The 21,503-nt window shown below is 37.2% G+C and overlaps 4 protein-coding genes across 7 annotated transcripts; 1 reads left to right on the top strand and 3 right to left on the bottom strand.

Annotated features, from left to right (window-relative positions):
• Positions 1-780: 780 nt before the first annotated feature.
• On the bottom strand, positions 781-9,244 carry wmd (serine-threonine kinase receptor-associated protein wmd). Of its 3 annotated transcripts, none has more exons than XM_028315716.1 (8): positions 9,003-9,244; positions 7,969-8,103; positions 7,520-7,678; positions 6,577-6,698; positions 6,164-6,245; positions 5,496-5,663; positions 3,139-3,353; positions 781-1,044 (listed from the first exon to the last, which is right to left on the bottom strand). In XM_028315716.1, the coding sequence occupies exons 1-7, from the start codon at positions 9,115-9,117 to the stop codon at positions 3,160-3,162; spliced, it is 975 nt and encodes a 324-aa protein (XP_028171517.1). In that variant the 5' UTR covers positions 9,118-9,244; the 3' UTR covers positions 781-1,044; positions 3,139-3,159. The 3 variants fall into 3 exon arrangements, with proteins under 3 accessions (XP_028171517.1, XP_028171519.1, XP_028171518.1); XM_028315718.1 differs by lacking the exon at positions 781-1,044 and adding an exon at positions 2,344-2,383 and having other exon boundaries at positions 3,185-3,353; XM_028315717.1 differs by lacking the exon at positions 781-1,044 and adding an exon at positions 2,819-2,858 and having other exon boundaries at positions 3,185-3,353.
• LOC114360873 (uncharacterized) lies at positions 1,512-2,323 on the bottom strand. The gene is made up of 2 exons (XM_028315720.1): positions 1,830-2,323; positions 1,512-1,663 (listed from the first exon to the last, which is right to left on the bottom strand). Exons 1-2 carry the CDS (start codon positions 2,078-2,080, stop codon positions 1,519-1,521), a joined length of 396 nt encoding a protein of 131 aa, XP_028171521.1. The 5' UTR covers positions 2,081-2,323; the 3' UTR covers positions 1,512-1,518.
• Positions 9,245-9,747: 503 nt separating the features above from the next.
• Spase12 (Signal peptidase complex subunit Spase12) lies at positions 9,748-10,177 on the top strand. Its single transcript, XM_028315712.1, has one exon. The coding sequence runs from the start codon at positions 9,837-9,839 to the stop codon at positions 10,116-10,118; it is 282 nt and encodes a 93-aa protein (XP_028171513.1). The 5' UTR covers positions 9,748-9,836; the 3' UTR covers positions 10,119-10,177.
• Positions 10,178-10,368: 191 nt separating this feature from the next.
• PGAP1 (GPI inositol-deacylase) lies at positions 10,369-20,885 on the bottom strand. Of its 2 annotated transcripts, none has more exons than XM_028315710.1 (17): positions 20,582-20,885; positions 20,406-20,497; positions 20,134-20,267; positions 19,843-20,000; positions 19,466-19,744; positions 19,100-19,270; positions 18,856-18,977; positions 18,232-18,366; positions 17,978-18,134; positions 17,565-17,836; positions 17,356-17,481; positions 16,838-17,059; positions 16,011-16,199; positions 15,240-15,393; positions 14,443-14,888; positions 14,260-14,361; positions 10,369-11,501 (listed from the first exon to the last, which is right to left on the bottom strand). In XM_028315710.1, exons 1-17 carry the CDS (start codon positions 20,732-20,734, stop codon positions 11,090-11,092), a joined length of 3,324 nt encoding a protein of 1,107 aa, XP_028171511.1. In that variant the 5' UTR covers positions 20,735-20,885; the 3' UTR covers positions 10,369-11,089. The 2 variants fall into 2 exon arrangements, with proteins under 2 accessions (XP_028171511.1, XP_028171512.1); XM_028315711.1 differs by having other exon boundaries at positions 20,409-20,497.
• Between the last annotated feature and the right edge of the window lie 618 nt (positions 20,886-21,503).

Raw genomic sequence — 21,503 nt, 5'->3', positions numbered from 1 at the left:
CCAAAAATGAAGTCCACATAATGCCTGCATAGAGGACGTAAAATAATAATTTAAGCTAAAATAGACATTAATATTTAAGTCATAGATTTAAGAAACTCATCGTTGTGTACTAGCGTAAAAGTATTTGGTGCAATGTTTTACTTAGTGTGTTGTTCAAAACGAACAAATCATTAAATTAAAACTTACTGTTACTTAGGCTTTTTATAAGAGTAATAGAGGTTGTGTAATATAAGAATTTAAATATACTCTGAATTTATTTGTGTAACAATTTTTATAAGCATTTATGGCCATCTTTAGCTTTAATTGATTAGAAGACGATATGCATGTAACAATACCCAGTATATTTTTTACCATAATACCAGTGTTACCAGTTTATACCTACTCAATGTTACCATTACGTCGTACAAATAACTCCAATGTCACTCATGATTTCGTGAACCACTCATGTCTTCTGTAGTTTGTTTTCACTGCCTAGTTATTATAATATCTAGGATTAAGATTTTGTAAATTATTATTTGTAAAATATTGGCATAATTACTTAGGTCTAGTTTTATTTTTCTAGATAATAAATACAAATCTCACCTAGTGACAAAATTTAATAAAATATTTTCTATTTAATTGCCTGTTTTATTTCTATGACGGTTATTTTTTTTTCTGTTGAATAAATTAATATCAAAGAAATGCTATGTATGTGTTCACCTGGAAGTGTTCTGTGATTAAAAAAATAATACAAAAAATGCTGTGTTGTACTGATGATTATTAATAAATAGAAAATATTACTTCAATATTTACAAATCACTTTATTTGTTGCATATCAAGTCTATTAAGTTCCTTTTTTACAATAAATACATTGTTTTTGAGTATAAAAAACTAGTGTTGCAAAAAAAATAACACAAACACAGTTGACGTTTTTGAATACTTAAGTCTTGATTTTTCAGGCTACCCCCTCATAAGTCCAAATACACAATGTGATGTCCAGTGTCGACGGCCGCAGACGTTAATCGCAACGGATCAATTTGGCTTGCACCCGCTCTGATCAGTGTCCTAGAACAATACATCAATAGGTGAAATTTGGAATTTTTTTTTAAAGGACTTATTGCGATAAGGACGCGGGTTAGAAAGCGACACCTTCCTTAAACCCGTAGGCCATAACCTGGACCCCTTGCGAGCTCACATACATGGGATTGAGATCTGTCGCGAATGGGACACGGGTCATTTGACGGCGACATCCATAATCTACTTGCGAATAGTTAAAGCCCGTACGCTGTAATATGTCAATAGGACAATGACCTCTCACGATTGAGGCGCGGATTAGTTGGACTACGCCCCGTACATTTATTCAAGTGTAAGCCTAGGCACAGACCATCGATTTTTCGTCGGCCGATAGTTTAGTCGGGCAGTTGATCAGTATGGGCATGTATAGAAGTGCGCACATTACACCGATTTGATTTGGCCGATTCTTCATACAATTTAAAATCGGGCACAACTATCGGCCTACTAAAAATCGATGGTCTGCGCCTAGTATAACACTAACCTGTCGCGAGTGGGATGCGGGTCAGTTGGCCTTGGCGGCGACCTTCTTGAACCCGTTGGCCATGAGCTGAACCCATGCATCCGTATCAACCCGTACACGTACACTGCAGTATGTAAATGGGACACTGACCTGTCGCGAGTGGGACGCGTGTCAGTTGGCGGCGACCTCCTTGAACCCGTTGGCCATGGGTTGGTGCTCGTTGCTCCGCCGCCAGAGAATATACACCCAGCCAGAGGTGCCCTGGCAGAGACGCACGGTCCCGTCTTCATAACATAGCTGTCGATGGGACACTGACCTGTCGCGAGTGGGACGCGTGTCAGTTGGCGGCGACCTCCTTGAACCCGTTGGCCATGGGTTGGTGCTCGTTGCTCCGCTGCCATAGCCCGTACACGCGGCCAGAAGTCCCCTGCCAGAGTCGCACGGTCCCGTCTTCATAACATAGCTGTTGATGGGACACTGACCTGTCGCGAGTGGGACGCGTGTCAGTTGGCGGCGACCTCCTTGAACCCGTTGGCCATGAAATAGACCCATAGTGCGCCCGTACATAAGGGACTACATTTTCATACGCCTACAGTCCCCTGCCAGAGACGCACGGTCCCGTCTTCATAACATAGCTGTCGATGGGACACTGACCTGTCGCGAGTGGGACGCGTGTCAGTTGGCGGCGACCTCCTTGAACCGTTGGCGATGGGTTGGTGCTCGTTGCTCCGCCGCCCGAGAATATACACCCAGCCAGAGGCGCCCTGGCAGAGACGCACGGTCCCGTCTTCATAACATAACATAGCTGTTGATGGGACACTGACCTGTCGCGAGTGGGACGCGTGTCAGTTGGCGGCGACCTCCTTGAACCCGTTGGCCATGGGTTGGTGCTCGTTGCTCCGCCGCCAGAGAATATGCACCCAGCCAGAGGCGCCCTGGCAGAGACGCACGGTCCCGTCTTCATAACATAACATAGCTGTTGATGGGACACTGACCTGTCGCGAGTGGGACGCGTGTCAGTTGGCGGCGACCTCCATAAACCAGTTGGCCATGAAATAGACCCATAGTGCGCCCGTACATAAGGGACTACATTTTCATATGCCTACAGTCCCCTGCCAGAGACGCACGGTCCCGTCTTCATAACATAGCTGTCGATGGGACACTGACCTGTCGCGAGTGGGACGCGTGTCAGTTGGCGGCGACCTCCATAAACCAGTTGTCCATGAAATAGACCCATAGTGCGCCCGTACATAAGCGACTACATTTTCATACGCCACAGGATGTAAATGGGACATTGACCTGTCGCGAGTGGGACGCATGTCAGTTGGCGGCGACCTCCTTGAACCCGTTGGCCATGGGTCGGTGCTCGTTGCTCCGCCGCCAGAGAATATACACCCAGCCAGAGGCGCCCTGGCAGAGACGCACGGTCCCGTCTTCATAACATAGCTGTTGACTGTGACTTGTTGACTGCGACAGGTCAGTGTCCCACTGACCTGTCGCGAGTGGGACGCTTGTCAGTTGGCGGCGACCTCCATAAACCAGTTGTCCATGAAATAGACCCATAGTGCGCCCGTACATAAGGGACTACATTTTCATACGCCACAAGATGTAAATGGGACACTGACCTGTCGCGAGTGGGACGCGTGTCAGTTGGCGGCGACCTCCTTGAACCCGTTGGCCATGGGTTGGTGCTCGTTGCTCCGCCGCCATAGCCCGTACACACGACCGGGAGTCCCCTGCCAGAGGCGCACGGTCCCGTCTTCGGAACCCGTGGCATACAGCTCTCCGTCGGGCGACCATCGCACGCAGTGGACTGGCCCGAAGTGGCCTTTGTTTGACTCTGCAAGTATTAAAATAAATCATTTTTTAAAACAGATCTTTTTCAAATCAGACTTTGTCAAACTTGACAGGGATTTCATTATTTCATCCCCTATCACCAGATCAGAGGGCTTAGTGTATGTGTCTCCTTAAACACTTGACATTGGCAGAATCACCGCGGTAATAAATCCGCGGGATAGTCTAAAAAAAAAGGGCTTAGTGTGAGTTTACATCAAACGTCATCACTAGAGAGCGCGTTAAAAAAAATGAAGATTTTAGTTCTTGAAAGTTTCCGCTAGGGGCGCTGTACAATCCGTCATACATTTAATGACACTTTTTACGCAATCGACATCGAATGCGTTTGGCGTAAACTCACACTACGCCCTCAGAGGATTAGGATGCGCACCATGATTAAATGTTATTGAAAATTTTAGGCGAAAAATGCAAGGATTTATTGTGCCTAACATACTTTGTCATTCGAATTACAGTCACCTTAATCGTTGTCAGAATGTGGCTCTAATTCAGCTAGAAGGATTTGACTCAAACTTATTATACAGATATTGCAAGTTAAATAAAAGCTTGTAAAGTTACTAAGGTTAATAACAGGAGTAATTTATGCACAAAATATGAACTTGCACACAGGTAGGTTGACAAGTAATAACCTTCTTGCTAGTACGGATTTGTGTTGTAACAAAAACCGGTTATTGACATCTGTTTCCTCAACCTTAAAGGGCTTACAAAATGGCAATAATTATGAAAGAGGAAATAGCTTATTAATAGGTTCTTAGTGCGTGTTATTAATCCTTTTAACCCTTAGGCTAAACTAATTATGCAGTAAAAGTTCTACTGACTGAGGGGTAAAGTTTTGACTATTTTATTAATGTAGACATTAATAAAATAGTCAAAACTTTACCCCTTCGATCAACAATACCAACTAGATATCGGGTCAGCGCAAAAATTACGGCTCTAAATAAAAACGCACTTCTTTTATTGTATTTAATATCTTTTATCGTTAATGAAATAAGAACTCATTGCGCTGTTATTCCCCGTGACGTAATTTTTGCGCTGACCCGATATTTCGTTCGTTCGTTCGTTTCAGCCGAAAGACGTCCACTGCTGGACAAAGGCCTCCCCCAAGGATTTCCACAAAGACCGGTCCTGCGCCGCTCGCATCCAGGCACCTCCCGCGACCTTCACCAGATCGTCGGTCCACCTATAGTCCGATTTTTAATTCGACGGAATTCTGACAGCTGACATTTTTTGACAATTCAGATGTAACAAGCCTTTTTTGCTTTGAATTATTAATAAATAATATGAAATGAAATTTCATCAAGTACAACTTACAAGAATGAACTATTTGTTTGTTGTGTCAATTCAATGTACCTACACTAATTATTATGTACATTTTAGAGTTTAAATAGAAAAAAACGTGTTTTTAACACAGTAAAACAACATATTATCATTTACGAAAATATGTATTGATCATCAATCATCATTATCGTCGTCATAATCAACTTGGATTATAAAATTGGCATCTTGTTAAATTGGTTATTTTATGAACCTAAGATTTTATTAACAAAAGGATTTTCATAAAAAAGGTTTGTAACCCATGGATTATTGGCCAGGGAGTCCAGTAATAGAAAAATAATTTCCCAATTTTTTTTGTAACTTCAAAAATAATGATAATAAAAATTCAAATAACCATTTTGAAATGATCAGTACATTTTTAAGCCTTAGTTTTTCAAGTGAAACCTTAAATTCAAGAAAGGATTATTTTTTAATTTGTGAAAATGCTCTCCATTCATAATGGGAATGTTTCAATGTTGACAACACTTCTGAAATGTCAAAATTCCGTCGAATTAAAAATCAGAGTTTAGTGGTCGCCACTCAAGAACTTTCCTGCCCCAGCGGCCATCAGCTCTTCGAGCTAAGTGCCACTTGATTTTAGCGATTCTGCGGGCTACGTCAGTCACTCTGATTCTGCTGGACGGTCCAGCCTGGACCCAATATTTAGTTGGTATTGATCGGATATTTACCCATAAAATAATTTTTAAATGTTTTTTCTCTTTTCATCATAATGAAATTGTCATTCGTCATGGACAGTGACAAAGCATTTATTAGCTAAATGTTGTTAAAGTTTTTAATAATAACATTAATCACTCACCTAATTCAGCGCCAGTGTTATAGTCAAACTTATACACTTTCAGATCTTCGCCCCCGCAGACAAAAGTCGCCCTGTTGGGCGCGAGCGACGCCGAGAAACACTTGGTAGGGACCTGGCAGTCGCGTATTTTGCGCATCGTGTCCGTTGAGTAGAATGACACATTTGTACCTGAAAAAAAAAACAGCATTTAAATTAAATTAATTAAAACTAGAGAACTTGTCATGGCCGCACTGAATTGAGAAAGGTAGGAAGCGAAATGGCACCGTCATAAACAAAGAAATGAGCTACTATTATAACAAAGAACAAACAGTGTTATTATTAACTAAAAATAGCATATCCATGTTTGGAATATGTAATGTTTTACAATGTTATTGTTATCATTATAAACAGTCAGTAATGCCTATCATAAAAGTGATTATGAGTTATTCTATTATTGAATATGCTGGAAATATATTTGTAGAATTACAAGTTTGTTGCTCAATTTGTAAAAAAAACGGTTTTCTTTGTTGACATAAAATAATTACAGCTTTTGACTCCAAACATTAAAGTAAAAGGTCAACCCTGCCCTGAATAAAAATGCGAAACTTCTCAATCTGAAATGTCAAGGGTCTCAGAAGGAAAACAACGAGATAATTGTAAATAACCAATTAATTTATGTTTACACTTACCATGAGCTACGGTTAAAATTGTCCCATCTCTGGACAGTTCTAAGCTATTTGGAATGGTTGGAAATTCAATTTTATGCACCTCCTGAAACAAAGACGGTTATTTGTTAACTTTATACCTAAATAATACAACCCAATCCAATAAAATAAACACATATCCCAATTCAGAAAGATACAAGCAAACAATACAAGTGATAGTACGGGCGATATATGATGTACAAATGCTACTAGTTGTCAACTAGTAACTAGTTCATTAAAATTGACTAGTTTATTGGTAAAGTTTTAAAACGACACATGTGATAGTATAAGCAATATGTGATGTTCAACTGCAACTAGTTTTCAACTAGCTAGTTGTCAACTAGTAACTATATGATTAAAATGGACTAGTTTACTGGTAAAATGTATAGAGTGCGCACCTGCCCACTAGTGCGGTCCCAAACGCGCATAGTTAGGTCGTCGCTCACGCTAACGATGCGAGAGTTGTGGAGAAACACCGCATGCCTGATGCTGTTTGTGTGCGCGGGTATTTTCTCCAGGGCTGCAAGGAACATGAGGTTAGGGTTACCAGGTGAAAAACAAAAGTTTAGATCTAAACATTACTTTAATTTTTATAAAAAAGAACTGAAAGTTATTGAACCAAACATAACTTCGAATATTTTAGAAACTGAATTTAGTTTACTATATTAATTTGACAAATTAATCGTTCAAACTAGACTTCCTGTGAGTGCAGAACCGCAATTGATGGTGGCTTAATTAGTTAATGTCAGATTTTGCACCGTAACATTTAGATGTTTTATCTTGTATCATGGTAACCCTATTCTTTATGACAAATGGAACTGCACTACTTCACCCAGTCATGCAAAGAAGTATATTTCCCAGTAGAAAAGATGAAGTAGCCAAAGCAAGCAAGTCTGAATTGCTGTTGTAACAGGAAAACTATGTGTCAGATGAAGTAACCATCGTTATTTACATTCAACATTTCCTATGTTGCTTATGAAATGCTAGAACAAAGGATGAACAACATACACAACAAGCTTGATTTGAAAGATGTTTACAGAAGTACTATAATACATTTCCCAATGCTTATTTATGTAATAAAAAGAACATCAAATTCAAAACACAATCATTTTATATTCAAAAAATTCATGTAAAAATTGTAATTGAAATATGATCAAAGAAGTAAAGTGTTGTAGCATAAGTAGCTATCTCACATTTTCATATCTTTATTCCCAAAATATTATATTTTTTCTGTCTAATATCATATTGTGAGTAGTCAGTCAACAAAAAAAAATTTACAAGTGTTGACATTGAAAATTACTCAGATTTATCACAAACATAATAAAACAAAAGGTAACATACCTCCAGCTTCGGGTTTATTGAGATCAAAAACTCGTATGAGTTTTTCGTTGCTAGCTGTGAGCAGCAGGGTGTCATCGGAATTGAAGTTGACGCTCTTCACTATGTGCTCGTGATCAAATGTGTGAAGCACTTCACCGTATTGCGCATCCCAAAGCTTGGCTGTAAATAATAACGATTTTTATTAACATCTCTAATGCATTAAATACCCATAATATTGATCCCTTCTATGTATACTATGAAAAAATAGGATCATTCATTCCCAGTCAAACTTAAAATAAAATAGACATTTAAGTTACTACTATAACTTGAGTTTTGAGTAAAATGATAATTTAGAGAAGCAGTAAAATGGAATATTCATCATTACTTATTTATAACACTCATCAAAATAAACACTAGTGCTATTTTTACAACCAAATATAGTATGAGGTGCAAATGAATGTTATACAAACCTGAAAAATCAGCAGCACCGCTGGCGGCTAAGTTAGCATTCTGTGTTAATGCTACTCCCCACACAGCCCCCTTATGCCCCTCAAATGTCCCGATCCAATCGCCTGTTTCACCTTGCCGCAACATAGGCTTGCCATCTATGAATGAACATGAAAGCAAATTGTATTCAAGTAATCATTGATTAAATGTTCTTAATATGGCTAGGCAAGACAAAAACAGAACTCATTCATATGCATAAGATTTAACATGAATGAAACAATGATTGGCTACCATTATGCATTTTTAAAATCATTCATCGTTATTTTTTGATAATATTACAAAAGTGGGTATACAAAGAAAGTTATTGGTCGCAATACAAAATTGTCTAATCCAAAACTATAGTATCTATCAAGATATACACTAGAAATAATTCAAATGCTAATCTTATTAGATTTAATTAGACTCCAAGATCAAGGAAAGAATAAAAACAATAAAACAGGTATCAACACCAAGTAGTGTACACATTTTCCTCATGAAAAACAATGATAAAAAATTTAATACCAACACTGTCACACATGATTCAAGAGTTGTAAACAATTAGTATCAAGAATACCAAGTACACAAAACCTTGAGCGGGTACAAGGTGACCCAGAATAGGTGAAATGTCAACATACAATACAGGAACTATGTTTCGAGCCTAGTATAATTCTGTACACACACAAAAGTACGCAACTCGACTATCATGTTGAGACAACGTGAACAAAAAGCACGATAAGTTTACCAAGGCAAGCAGCCGCCGCGAGGAAACTTACGAGCGGATACTCAAGGTACTTCCTGCATGTCCGGAAAGAGAAGGTCACAACATGCATAGAGTGCACGTAGCCGGCAGAATGGACCATTCTACACAAATAAAAAAGTGAAGGCCTCACTTCACGATGCCCAACATCTGTCACACGAAACTCGAACGAATACACCCAAACACACTTGCAGGTCTTCCACTTATATCTAGGCCAAGGCAAAAGGGCACCCTAAGTATGAAATTGACATCAAAACTCACCTTTGCAGGCTGAAATCGAGTAATATCCGTCTTTTGTAACGTCACTAAAATCCAAATGAACGACTGGTCTAGTATGGCCACCACATGTGAGAGGAACTTGCTTGAAAGTTGTCATTTTGTTGATAAAATTTTGTATATTGTACTTTTTTGGAAAATAAAACTAATATCTTTGTAACTAAAATTAACCTAATGAGTCTGATCGTACTGAATGTTGACAATCGACTGACGGAAAATAAAATAGTGAGGCGGTGTTGCTTTGCCACAAATTGAAAAAAAAAGCTTTGAAAAATAGGGCAAAATAATACAATAAAAATTAATTAAATCCTATTAACCTTTCATAAATTAAGATCAACTAAATTTAACTAAATAATACTAATTTGTTTAGGTTGCAATTAAATAACTAAAGATATAAATACTGAAAAGTTATGTTAAAATCAAATAAGGGGAAAATAATTCCCACTTGGCCGATCGTTGTGTTGCCGCGCTTGGGTAAAAAATACAAAAGAAGCATGATGCCGACGCCGCGCTGTTATCAAAATTTTATGAAGCTATTCTTCGTTTCCCGAATAACCAAAGAAATTGTTTTCTAAAAATCGGGGCCCTGAACAATGGGAAATGATTTCCCACTTTAATGAAATTTGGCATGATTAAGGGTTAAATTCAATAGTGATAAAAATCGACAATATAGCCGTAGCATTTTTTCATAGACCACTCCACAGACAACTCAGCATTACTTTTTCACTGACGTGTCTTGTTGACGTTGTATCACTGTCAAAAAACTTAAAAATCGAATTGTGCACAAATTCAGCGAAACATTACTGAAATACTGCAAATATGGATTTTTTCACTTCAATACCAACTCATATTGACTACGTTGGTCAAGCCAAAGCCGAAAAGTTATATAAGGCTATAATTACACTGTTCAGTATCGTAGGTTTCGTTTGGGGATACATCGTTCAGCAATTTTCGCAATCGGTCTACATTTTGGGAGCAGGATTTATATTGGCTGCTGTTTTGACTGTCCCGCCTTGGCCCATGTATAGAAGAAACCCACTAAACTGGCAGAACCCTAAGAATAATGATGAGAAACCAACTGGCAAAAAAGGAAAAAAGTGATCTAGAAACTGCATTTAGATTATTGTAATATGGTATGCTTGTATCTGAAATAAAATAGTTATTAAGATCAAAGATTTTTATTGCATTTAAAAAAATTATATACTACCTACCTACTTTTACAAATTATTGTGTTAGAAACAAAGAATATATTTACTCTGACGAGGTTAGAAATCAACAAAAAAACTATAACAACAGTCCAAATGTTGCGGATATTCTAATTAATAACTTAACCAACATCTCGTTTATATACAATTTTAAATAATACCTTAATGACAACAAGTTAGTCCATTCCTTTTTGTAGTGAAGAGTATGATCCTTCCACTACTTTTCTTACACACCCTTTCCTATGTTCCATAACAGTTGTTATGTCAATGATTACATTGACCATGCATTGCCTGTGGTCCTACTGCTTAGTCCTACTAGTAGTATCATGGGTAATTTAGTTTTTCAGAGGTAAAATTACCCATAGGCCTCCCCAATGACTTCTCTAATAACTGGTTGGCAGCGCCTTCCTGCTACTGTTATGCTACATAATTAAAACAATTTATCCATAGACTATTTTTTGCCACAGTTCTATCAGGTAGGACTATGCAGTAGAATCACAAGCAATGTACGAAATTGACTTTATTATTTATGGTATCATAACATTTTTATAACATAAACAACAATATTCAATCCAACGGTCATTTGATATGTATTTCAGTACAGGCAAGATTACGTTTAATAGTTTACATTCACACTTCTGTATAATATGGCAATATAACGTAAAAACAGTTGTGTCTAAAATAGATAAAATAGTGAGTTTCAAAGCCTAGGTACTTATTACTTTAATTAAAGTTGGTGATGAATACTGAATTAGAATCTCAAAATACAATAATTAAATTTTTGGTAAAAAGATGAACCTACCTGCCACCAAAACCACGGGGAAGATAAAAAAATCTCAATCATATGAGTATGAAAATAAATATGTGTTAAGTTCCCTCTGACACTTCTGTAAATTTGTCTCTGAAACCCTTAAACATTGTGTAAATTCGACTTTCATCACATACGTTACAATCCTCACTGGGTGTTTCTGGTTGTTTTGTTTCATTTTCACAATCATCTTTATTGTCTTTGGTATCTCCCTTATCTTTGGTTTCTTCCTTGTCATCAGAAATATTTTCAGTTTTACTTTCGTGATCATCCTTTTCCTTTTCTTCTGAATGTTCACTGAGACATGTCCGAATTTCAGCACCAACTTCTTCATCAAACCATTGTTGTAGTGTAATTATAGCGATCATTAAAGTAACACCATAATTGATAATTATTAATGACAAAGGTCCTAGTGATAATATTAATACTGCCATCGTAAATAATAATGCAGCAACATTGTCATAATACCGCCTGGAAGAAAATAAAATTTTAGTTATATATGTTACGGCTAAAGATAGTTGTGAACATAAACTTAAGATTAGCCGGCTAAACTTAAGTTTATTTTCGAGAAGCAGCTAAAGTTCGATAACATGTTAGTTTGCGTCATGATATTCCATCTTTAGCCGGCTAATGTGCACATTAGCCAAAACGAAACGGCTAAAAATGTTTTCGACTAGGGGCCGCCCGCGACTTCGTACGCGTGGATCCCGTTTTACCCCCTTCATCTATCTTATGCGGTTTAGATTTTTTCATACAAATGTTTTTTTCCCGCTAACTCCCGTTCCCGTGGGAATTTTGCAATATCCTGTTGTAACTAAGCTTTAAGTTTACTAAGGTACCTGCATGCCAAATTTCAAGCTAACTTAAGCGGTTTAGATTTTTCATACAAAAGGATTTTCCCGCTAATTCCCGTTCCCATGGGAGTTTCGGGAATTCCTTTCTTAGTGCACCTCTACGGTACCTAAAGCTACGTCCCTTCCAAATTTCAAGTGCCTACGTGTAATGAAAGTGATTATTTTTNTTCAGCCGTTTTTGAGTTATAAGTGGAGTAACTAACACGACTTTCTTTTATATATGTTACGGCTAAAGATAGTTGTGAACATAAACTTAAGATTAGCCGGCTAAACTTAAGTTTATTTTCGAGAAGCAGCTAAAGTTCGATAACATGTTAGTTTGCGTCGTGATATTCCATCTTTAGCCGGCTAATGTGCACATCAGCCAAAACGAAACGGCTAAAAATGTTTTCGACTAGGGGCCGCCCGCGACTTCGTACGCGTGGATCCCGTTTTACCCCCTTCATCTATCTTATGCGGTTTAGATTATTTCATACAAATGTTTTTTCCCGCTAACTCCCGTTCCCGTGGGAATTTTGCAATATCCTGTTGTAACTAAGCTTTAAGTTTACTAAGGTACCTGCATACCAAATTTCAAGCTAACTTAAGCGGTTTAGAATTTTCATACAAAAGGATTTTCCCGCTAATTTCCGTTCCCATGGGAGTTTCGGGAATTCCTTTCTTAGTGCACCTCTACGGTACCTTAGCTACGTCCCTTCCAAATTTCAAGTGCCTACGTGTAATGAAAGTGATTATTTTTTAATAGTTTTCGTGTCAAAATAGTAAACATTATTACATTGTTTCCTTTTCAATTTCCTTCTACATTTTTAGCCAAGGGCCTACGGTTACACTTAAGTTTAGCCGGCTAAAGATAGAAGAAACTAACATTAAAACCGCGTCGAAGATAAACTTAAGTTTAGCCGGCTAATCTTAAGTTTATGTTCGCACCTATCTTTAGCCGTAACATATATATAGATAGAAAAAGAGGTCAAAAATTTTTTGAGATTTAAAAAAAAAAATTATACATTTTTTTTCCATTTACTTATTGTAAAGAAAACGTAATAACTTTTAAACTAAGCGGTATATCCTGATAAAATAAAAACAGTAATAATGCTAAATAACAGGCGATACTAAAAAGATACATAAAATACACAATAAATGCCAACAAATAATAAAAAATGATACTTTTTGAAAAAAATCTGCTTTTAAATTCGTGTTTTTTTGGTTATTTGATAAATTTCTCCAAAAAAATGCCCCTATAACAGGTGGTTTTTATTACTTTGTATTACTCTCTATCGTATTATCTTTGTAAAACCAAAAATCGCATGTCTCTATCCCTATCACAACATTTGCTATGATCGTTTGAACAAAGGCCTGCCACAACATTATTCTCCGCTACAGGTAGAGACAATTTTAATTTTAACTAAAATGCTTATTTTACTTCGAAATCTTTTGTTTTTATTTGAAATCTAACTTGTCTTTATCAAAATTACAAATCTAGAGCCATTTTCAGTTTCGTTGTTAACGAAGCTTTGAATGGCGATACTTTAGATAATACGTTTTCCTACATTCTGAATTATAATAACTATATCGAAGATGATGTGGTTCGCGCATTTCATGAAAAGTTACTTCGGTGCACATCATTTAGACCGCGTGAGCTAGAATTATTTCAACACCCTGAACTGATTGAACCTGTACCTAAAAATGAGACGCACCTTCAAGTAATTTATGACGGTGACGTGGGATTAGTGGGGCACTGGAGTTGTATTTATTACATTAATGGAATACTGCGTGTGTACGATAGTCTTGTTGGTGTTCTAGGAAAATCGCAAAAAATATATGTAAAAGCCTTGTTTCCGTATCTATCGGAGTCATGTATTCAGTTTCCAAGTGTTCAGCGACAACCGAATACTATTGATTGTGGTTTGTTTGCCATTGCTTTTGCCACCTCTTTAGCTCGGAATATTTATAAATACATATATAAAATTAATATTCATACATAAAAGTACAAGGCAAAATATCGGGAGAGTTTAGGCTCCATTCACCAGGTGTATAAATTGACATAATAAGTTTATTATATTTGCTGCTACGGAACCCTTTGTGCGCGAGCCCGACTCGCACTTGGCCGGTTTTTTTAATAAAGTTTTCGTGTCAAAATAGTAAACATTATTACATTGTTTCCTTTTCAATTTCCTTCTACATTTTTAGCCAAGGGCCTACGGTTACACTTAAGTTTAGCCGGCTAAAGATAGAAGAAACTAACATTAACACCGCGTCGAAGATAAACTTAAGTTTAGCCGGCTAATCTTAAGTTTATGTTCGCACCTATCTTTAGCCGTAACATATATATTGCAGTCAACTTTAAAAATGTTAAAAATCTATAAAATGAAGCTTACAATTTTCTTCGGGGAAGATCCATTTGCCATAGAATACCTGAACATATGACTATCGCAAAACCTGTGTATTTGGACGTATCGGGCCTTAATACCATGCTGAACCTAAAATAAAGTACAATAATTAGTATGTTAGATAAGAAGACTTGCTTTATCTCTAGTATGTTTCATATCTTTTAAACTTACTTGAAGTTTCTTGCCCAAGTAAGCAAAGTTGGCACATTAACCATTGCTACACAGATCCATAAGAAGAACATCATCACATGGAAATTCAAATAGTTCAATTCATCTTCTTTACTCATTAACTCACAAGTACATTCAGGAATACTACATTTCTGTTTCCTTTTTACAAATTTTGTAACTTTTTTATGTGTTTTTGATTTCTTTTCAGCTTCTTCTTTGACCTTTTCTATTTTATTGTCCTCATTAGTTATTTGAGTATCTTTTTTATCTTCTATACTTTTAGGTTCTTCGGAAACAGACTCCTTGCTTGAAGAGCTTACTGGAACAAGACTGGTTTCCGACTCGCTATTAGAAGCTTTTGACTTAAACATATAACACATTTTAGAAGCTAATTTCGCCATGAGTTTATATACGTAATCTTCGAGGTATTCTTCATACATTTTAGAAATCTGTAACAAAATGGCCAATCAGATAACACTATCATAATAAAGTGTGTCACGGTAGATTTATATCATGAGTACCATAGTTAATATTGATTACATATTGAGACCATTTGTAAAACTACTTTGATATCATATCATTTGAAACTTAACTTTGTTATACAGGACTATTCCCACCTCTCGTACCCACCACTGCAACTCCTGTGTAGCCAGCATCTACAGCTAGACCGCCAATAAAAATCCAACCAGTGAAGGTCAAGTTTGTCCCGAAGGACAGTTAAACTGTCATTGGACCGGCAACGAATTTAATCAGAAGAAAAAATCAACTCTGTCATGATAAAGTTAAAGTCTAATTCGTACCATAAATGCGTAATACGCCGCTCCAGCAACTATGGCAGCGGCGCCGCAAGAAAGCGGGATAGCACAGCCGAGTGAGATGGTCACGATAAACGGCACCTTTTGCAGACTGCTCGCCAGTCGCTCGGCCAAGTCGGGCCCTCCGCGCCAAATTATTCTGAAATTATCAATGTTTAACATTAAATCACGTAGAATTTGACACGCAAAAGTGGAGTCTGCACAGTTAAAGCTCAAATCTCTGCATTTACAGAAGTTTCTCTTCGTCAATCGCTTTTTACAGATATATCGTGGTTTGATTCTGATAAAACGTTTTACTAGAAGCAGGAAAATATCCCCTTTCGATAACTATTTGCGCTAAAAACCTTGCTTGTGTCCTTCCATTCTATTATGGTCAATTAATTTCTGCTCGTGGATTAACCTGTGTTAATTTTGGCTGGTCACAGAAAGTCTTCATTAAAACTGATACTGGTTTATTTATATGTAGGTAGGCGTAAAATCCAGCTGGAAGACGAAGCGTGGGCAGGCCTCCTACTAGGTGGACCGACGATCTGGTAAAGGTCGCGGGAAGAGCCTGGATGCGGGCAGCGCAGGACCGTTCATTGTGGAAAACCATAGGGGAGGCCTTTGTCCAGCAGTGGACGTCATTTGGCTGAAACGACGACGACGAGGCGTAAAATCACACAGGCGACAGGTTACTTTCACCTTTCCCAGATGGAAGAAGCGCAAGCTCACGATTACTATAGAATGAAATTCTCAATAACCATAGAAACATACCTGAAAAGCAGTCTATGTGCCAGTTGCGAGGAGAACACCATAACAGCCACTGCAGCGGCGGCGACTATCTGCACGATCCCAAGCGCGGTCATATATGCTGGTAACACCACCAGAGATCGCGTGAAATATTGTATCTCCAAGTTGTCCCAGTTTGCGCTCTCGAGGAGATACGATAGTGCGGGCACTGACCTGGAATTTACGTTTTGGTATCATAAATTAACTTACAAACATTTATCTTACAAATTAGTTTTAAAACGGTGACGAACATTGGATCTAGAGCGTAAACTTCAAGTAGGTACTACAATCCGGTCAAGTTAGCTGCGCACCTGGTTGCCGTGACGTCACATCGACGCTCGTACGGACGGGGCGAACGTGGGAACCAGTGCCGTAACTAGCCTTTTATGCGCCCGGTGCGAGCTTTCAAAACTGCGCCCTTGAAAAATGCTTGGTCTGGTCATTTCTGCGCCCCTCCAGGGTCTGCGCCCTGTGCCTGGGCACCGCTGGCACCGCCCTAGTTACGGCACTGGTGGGAACGTTCAGTGGGGTGTGCAGTTAGCTCAATCGGGTTGTATCATACAAGTGGTATTACGACTACTCCACATTGTGTTTTTACGAATTCGAATCTGGCGTAATTATGACATTACTAAGCTAGGATTTTACTGTAGGCGGTAAGGAGCTTTAACTACAGTTAAACAGGCACTAATGTATAGCAGTTAATGAAAACTTAAAAAATACCATCATCAATCCATCAATGCGTACTTTGCTAGACGTGAGCGAAATTGCCCCTTGTCGTGTTGATGTGACCATAATGTATTTAAAAAACTTACATGAAAACTGTAGTGGCCAATCTAGCGAATACCAATGCATAGTGAGGTTTGACGCCTTCGCTCATCAACGCTCCGTGGATAGACAAACACGTTCCGTTGTCTCGTAATTGCAGGATCATACTACGGGCCGCTAGCAAGATAATGGCGGCTGTATACGGGAGCAATACTGGGGTGTAGTTACGGGCCAATTGGGCAAGCCGGTTGTACCATGAGTTGCATATACTGAAATAGCATTTAAATAATTTAATCTTGAGTTGAAAGCACTGATTTTCATATTGAAAACTCAAAATATGATGAAACCGATTTTTCCAAATAAAATTACTTCAAGGATTATCCATCGATTACACTCACTGTGATTCTCTGACGTTAGTGAGCACAGATAGAATAGAAAGAAAAAGTTTTGTGTAGCACACCTACAATTTAGCAATACTAAAAGGAGGGTGGACTTCTAGAAATCTAATAATTATAGTAACTACTACTTTACAACTGCGACAAACTCGTGTTAATCTAATAATTACCTTATAGTGTATGTGCACTGAGGATCTAGTAGTAAAGTAATTTTTACATGTTCTGAAGGATCCCCACGTGTTGCGTTCGGGTTACTTGTGAATATACGGAGTTTCATCGGCGATTGTTTCAAATGACTAGAAAAGTAAAAGACAACGTGTACAGGTTAATATGGTTACACCAAATACATGGTCCTTCGAGCCGGATCGTCAAAACTTACGTAAAGTAATGGAAGTATTCATTATTCTCCGCCCAGGGCACATGCAATTCCGCTGAGATATGGTACTGACTTGCCTTGCAGCTCGCTGTAGGTTCTACGTATAGGAGGTAAGTTTGGTGTACTGCATAAAAGCCAGGCAAAACTAGTTCGTAATACAAACTGTTCGCTTCAGTCTCTTGGATTATTACTTTCTTTTCAAAGCTTAATTCCGAAGGCATGGACACAGTTATTACGCGAGACGCATGGTCATTTATGTCTACATTTAAAACTACCTGAAAGAAATATTTTTATGAAATATAATGATTACAAGTTTTCCAACTGGTCAAATACAGTCACTTTTCACTCAACAATAATAAATTCTCAAGCTATTGACAGGCAAGCAGTTAATAAAATAAGTATATCAATAAACCTACCGGTTTTCTGGTCGGTGAGACTTTGACTATAACATGCGTCCAGTCCGGGTACGTATCTTTGAGTCGGTGCAGATTGATGGTGGCTAGTTTTCTTCTGCCAAAATTCGTGGCTGCCCCCGTCCATCGCGTGAGTTCTGACAATGATGTTGCTTGTTTGCTAAATAAACACAATAATAATTTATCATTCTTAAAATTTTTACCTTACCAAATGGGCAAAAAGTATCGTATAAAGTGTGTTAAGTAAAATACATTACCAATATCTGTAAGTGCCATAGGTGTACATAGCGTTACAACCGAAAACCCATTCGCGATCATCCAGATTGGTAGCTTCTATGGCCACAAATCGATTCTGTGGGAATGTTACTAGTCTTATCATCAGGTACGTCATTCTGAAACAATTAAGAATATTGCTTTACTACTTAAATACTGTAAGCTTATGTATTGGCCTTGTCCTTATGTAATAAGATGCATGTGGAAATACCTAATATTTTTCCGAAGATTCTGTAATAGTCGAATATTTATAAGTACCCTGACAAGGACATAATAGCGCTAAATGAAACATGTCATTCATAACGTTTTACAAAATTTCGTAATTTTACAACTGACGCTACAAATGTGACGCGCCATCCTAAAATATTCGTTTCCTCAATCTCTGGAAAAATGCCAAGTCTGATCATAGTGGCGGAGTACATGTATCCATAAATTAAATCTGACTAATGTTGAAAACAAGTAGGTACCTGTACATAATTGAAGGTATAATAAATTTAGAATTTTAGAGGTAATTTCTAGGTGAAATTAGTAAACACCACATTCCTGCTATAAAAAAGATGAAGTTAAATATTACACAATAAACTACATTATGAGTATTAAAGACTTACTTCGTAATCTCGGGCCGTGATATCTGATAGATCCTTCTGCTGTCTTCATACCAAAACGCATCAGCTACCATAGGCAGGTTTGCACGAGGTATATTCCAGCTGAGTATCATTGATCGATTTGCCTGCAAAAAACATAGTTTATGCAAACTGCATTACTAATGACGGAAAACATAAAAAACACACAAACAGTGCTCGTCAAAAATATTGTAAACAAAACAATAGCAATTAATTTAATAATGATTACCTGAAAGTAGGTATTGCTCATTGACATCCATATCTGCTTGTTCCCTGATAACTGTTGCGTCAATGGATCAACTATAGCAAACAAAAACCTGTTGATAGCCAACACCAGTTGTTTACACCACACTATACTAACATGGTCAGGGGAGACCCAAACTCCTGGTATTGCTGTGGTCTGAAATGTACATTTTAATAAAATGTGACTTAGATCTGAAACACATCCATCCTGTTACCCTAGTCTATTATGACGTTTTATCTAGGCATTTTATCAATAGGTCATCTAAAACAGTTGATTATATCATGGCGCGCATCCTAGGCCAGCTTGGTTAGTCTACTATTTTATATGACAATATTGAATATGTACACTTACCAATGCATTGATGTGACTTTCATTCAACCTGGTCAGACCTGAAGGCATCAGAGTATCTCTTGGTCCATTCCCAAAACTAATTAACATCTTCTTATCGTTTACTTGCTTATCATTTTTTACGTATAGTTCCCATTCATACTCCATGATTTTGTAGTAATAATTCATGTACAAATCTGTGTTTATCACTGGAGCTTGCAATGGTGCAGCCAAAGCTATTGCTATTGTAGTCGTGTCGATCGTACTTGGGTATGCCAGTAAGCGCTTGGCTATAATTCCTCCCTGGATGATAATGCAAAACTTAGTGCACATTTTAAAAGTATGGACAGTGGACACCTGTTTTTATTTACTAAAAATATATTAAATTAAAAATTACAAACCATTGAATGACCGATCAGTATTACTGACGTTGGAATATGCTTCGTATAGTTATTGTCTTTGTACAGACTCAATATTTTAGAGATGCATGATGCAGCAAACTCAGTTTGGCTTTGAAGCACCCCTCCATACAGTGCTGATAACTCTTCATTGTAGCTTACTGGTGAAAGAAAATATTATAAAGAAATCATTATGTAGTCATTAAATATCTTTAACTTATGTTAGCTAGAACATTTGATATTTTGCATGCACTCATTCCTATTAAATAAAAAGTGATGTAGTGTTTTCAGTACCTGTGAAATAGTCAAAGTGATATTCATATTTGTCTTTTTGAAGTGCCTTTCTCAGCGCGACTGAAGCAATAGAGCGCGCTTGCATGTGGCTGCCGGAGTTCCCCGGAATAAACAAAACAGGGATTCCAGTGAACCTAAAATTATGAATAAGTTTTTCTCAGAAATTTCTGATATAGATTATCCCCTATATTTCATGGTAATGTTATGGTAAATTTTAAAGAAAAACAGTAACTTATTATGAATTTAAATGACCAAAATGTATAAAAATATACCACATTTTCCTAGCTCTTTCTGTAAATCTTCCTTCGCTGTATGCATATAGTCCATATTGAGGATATAAAGCATTTTCTGGCACAGATATAGGCTACAACAATTTCAAAAAGGTTATTAAAATGGTAAATAACACAGTTGGTAGGTATAATGTTGTAAATTTATAACAGAAACTTACCACAAATTTAGGATATTCAAACATATAGGTCATAACACAATAATTATTTTTATCATTAAAATGTAAATTTAAAATTCCAAGTAAATATCCTAGGACAAATAAAAAAGATAAAATTTGGAAAATAGTTGAGCGAATAAATTTTAGGAAAAACATTGTGAATTAAGCCTTGTTTAACCTAGTTCCATAAAATAACGTAATGCAAAACTCATTTGGTTTTCAAATTACAAAATTTCACACATTAAAATTGAATATTTCTCTGTCTTAAACCGTGTCGTGTGTGCAGTGGGAAAAACGAAAAAACTGATAACATCATAGAGAAAAGTAATACATAGGAAATAGAGAACCCTCTCTGTCAAATTTTTGAGCCTACTAATTGACAGCCTGGTGTTAAATTCGCTGTACTTAACCTACGTACGTAACGCTCACATACACACATAGTACACGCACACATACATACATAAAGTCCACGCATACATACACACAGTTCACGCACACATAGGCCCTCATAACCTTCAAAGAATTATTGTTTTTTTGATGTACAATGTAGAATTTTTTCAAATCCATTATTTTGAAAGTATTTATCTTTATGGTGTACGTATTGTATTATTTTCAAAACAATGGATTTGGAAAAATTCTACATTGCACATGGAAATGCAAATAAACAAAAACTTTTCAATTTAATAATTTTACTTTATTTATGAACACACATAATATTATACACCAAAAGCGTCTTTTCGCAAAGTTTTCAACAACACTAAAAAAGCATTTGCACTTTGAGAAAACTCAGATCACTTGTTCATACTTTTTACGACTTTGAGAGCTGATATCTCAAAAACCGTTCACTTTAAGAAAAATGTTTTTTAGAAAACTTTATATCATTTTAAAAGACCTTTCCATTGATACCCCACACGGGTATGTACAT

Source organism: Ostrinia furnacalis, unplaced genomic scaffold (assembly GCF_004193835.3).
Source record: "Ostrinia furnacalis isolate ACB-3 unplaced genomic scaffold, ASM419383v2 OfSCF5206, whole genome shotgun sequence".
Classification (NCBI taxonomy): domain Eukaryota; kingdom Metazoa; phylum Arthropoda; class Insecta; order Lepidoptera; family Crambidae; genus Ostrinia; species Ostrinia furnacalis.
Note: the sequence above shows the minus strand (reverse complement) of the source record. Positions and strands in the feature narration are given on the sequence as shown.